Source organism: Condylura cristata, unplaced genomic scaffold (genome assembly GCF_000260355.1).
Source record: "Condylura cristata isolate star-nosed mole 26May11 unplaced genomic scaffold, ConCri1.0 scaffold00032, whole genome shotgun sequence".
Classification (NCBI taxonomy): domain Eukaryota; kingdom Metazoa; phylum Chordata; class Mammalia; order Eulipotyphla; family Talpidae; genus Condylura; species Condylura cristata.
Window position 1 is genome coordinate 19,845,259 of NW_004567133.1, and position 1,724 is coordinate 19,846,982.

General features: G+C 70.9%; 1 protein-coding gene across 1 annotated transcript in view; it reads right to left on the bottom strand.

Moving 5' to 3' along the window:
- Positions 1–784: 784 nt before the first annotated feature.
- The window catches only part of KREMEN2 (kringle containing transmembrane protein 2), a 3,475-nt gene continuing 2,535 nt past the window's right edge, over positions 785–1,724 (bottom strand). Inside the window, exons 7-9 of the mRNA XM_004691805.2 lie at positions 1,550–1,675; positions 1,392–1,470; positions 785–1,156 (exon numbers count right to left, since the gene is read on the bottom strand). Coding sequence (XP_004691862.1) covers positions 946–1,156; positions 1,392–1,470; positions 1,550–1,675 — 416 coding nt within the window. The 3' untranslated portion in view covers positions 785–945. The remainder of the gene's footprint in view (positions 1,157–1,391; positions 1,471–1,549; positions 1,676–1,724) is intronic.

A 1,724-nucleotide genomic window follows, 5' to 3' on the forward strand; every position in this document is an offset into this window, starting at 1 on the left:
GCGGGCCGGGGCGCTCACCCGCGCGGCCACGCAGTCCCGCCACCCGGCCCCACCCCGAGCCCGGGCTCTGTCCAAGGTGCTGCCGGCCCGGGACGTTCGGGACGATCAGGTCTCTAAAGCAGGTGCGCCCCCAGCCGCCGGGGTGACCTCTCCGAGTCTGCTCCCCGGACGCCGAGCAAGGCGCGCGGCGCCTACGGGTGTGGCTCAGGCGCCCGGCGCCCTCAGGCCCTGCCCTTCGGCCAGATTCACCCAATCTTCGCTCACGAGGCACACCTCCGCCCCCGCCCCCAGACAGGCCCGAAAAACGGGGAGAGGGGCTGCAGGAGGCGGGGGAGAACGGTGCGTCTCCGCCCCAGGCCGCCCCAAGCCCCGCCCGCGAAGTCCTCGCCGCCGCTTAGCCCCTCCCGCCGCCCGCCCACTTCCCCGTCCCGGGACCCCACCCACGTGCTCCCGCCCCCGCAGCTCCTCGGCGCCCAGCAGTCCGCGCATCCCCCGCATGGGCCCAGTCGCGGCCCCAGCACCCTAGTCAACACCGCCCCTCCCATCACGGAAGAGCCAGCCGAGTCTAGTAGCAAAATAGGTCTTTTATTCAGGTGATGCCTGGCCTTGGACCGCGTGGGTTGGCCTCTCCCACTTGGCCGCAGGCGGCAGTCCAGGACCCCCCAAGAGGGTTTCAAAGGCCCCTAAAGTCGAAGACGCCATGTCAGGGTCTAAGAGGAGGGGAACCGGGGTCCTCTTGCCCTTTGGCCTTGGCTTTCAGGATTCTGAGGATCAAGTCAAGGTCCCAGTCACAGCACCGGATGCACCTGTCCGTGGGCTGGCCTCCGAGAGGTGACCAGAGGCCAAGCTGCCCGTTGTGGGGCGGAGGGCCAAGGCTGAGTGCGACTTAGCTCTCAGGTGTCCATCCTGCTGGCGCAGGGTCCAGTGAACCCTGGGGTTCCCGAATCAGAGAGCAGAGATGAGGGAGCGCAGGGAACTCTGGCTGGAGGCGCTCAGAGGCCGGTAACTTGCCGCTAGACCCTCAGCCTGGGGATCCCCGGGGGGGCAGGGCACGGCCACCCCTCGAGGCCGGCGGTACCACACAGCCCAGCTTCTCCCAGGACCCCGGGAAGGCCCCAACGCCGGGGGCCCTTTTCTTGGAGCCAGCAGACAGCTCCTAAAGAGGGAGCAGACGTCAGCCAACCCCCAACCGACCTCACCTCAGAACCTTGCTTCACCTGAGGCCCCACGCGCGACACCCTGTACGACTCTAGGCCTCACCCCTCAAGAACCCGGGAGTTCCTCCCAGCCCTGCCCCCTCGTGGGCCCCAACTTCCCACCAGGGTCCCCGGGGCCCAGAGGCGGCAGGCGCCCGGCGGGGTCCCCCTCAGGCCCTGCCCCAGCGCGCGCACCGTCGGCGCAGCAGGCGCAGCAGCGACAGCAGCAGCAGCAGCAGCACTGACACGGCCGTCACCGTCGAGAAGACGCGAGCTGCGGACACACCGTGCAGTGAGAACAGGGCTGGCGAGGAGGTGCTCCCCAAGCTGCCTCCCGCTGGCGCCCGCCTCACCCCCCATCGCGGCCTCCGGAGCCCCTGGCCGGGGACTGCAGCTCGCGTTGGCCCCGTCGCGGGGCGCGTCCGGGGTGTGGGCCGAGCCCTTGGGAGGCGCCCGGTCTTCGGCGGCGGTCTGCAGCCCTGCGGAGAGCGGGGTGAGACCCGTGGCGGGGGCGCCGGCCCAGGGGCG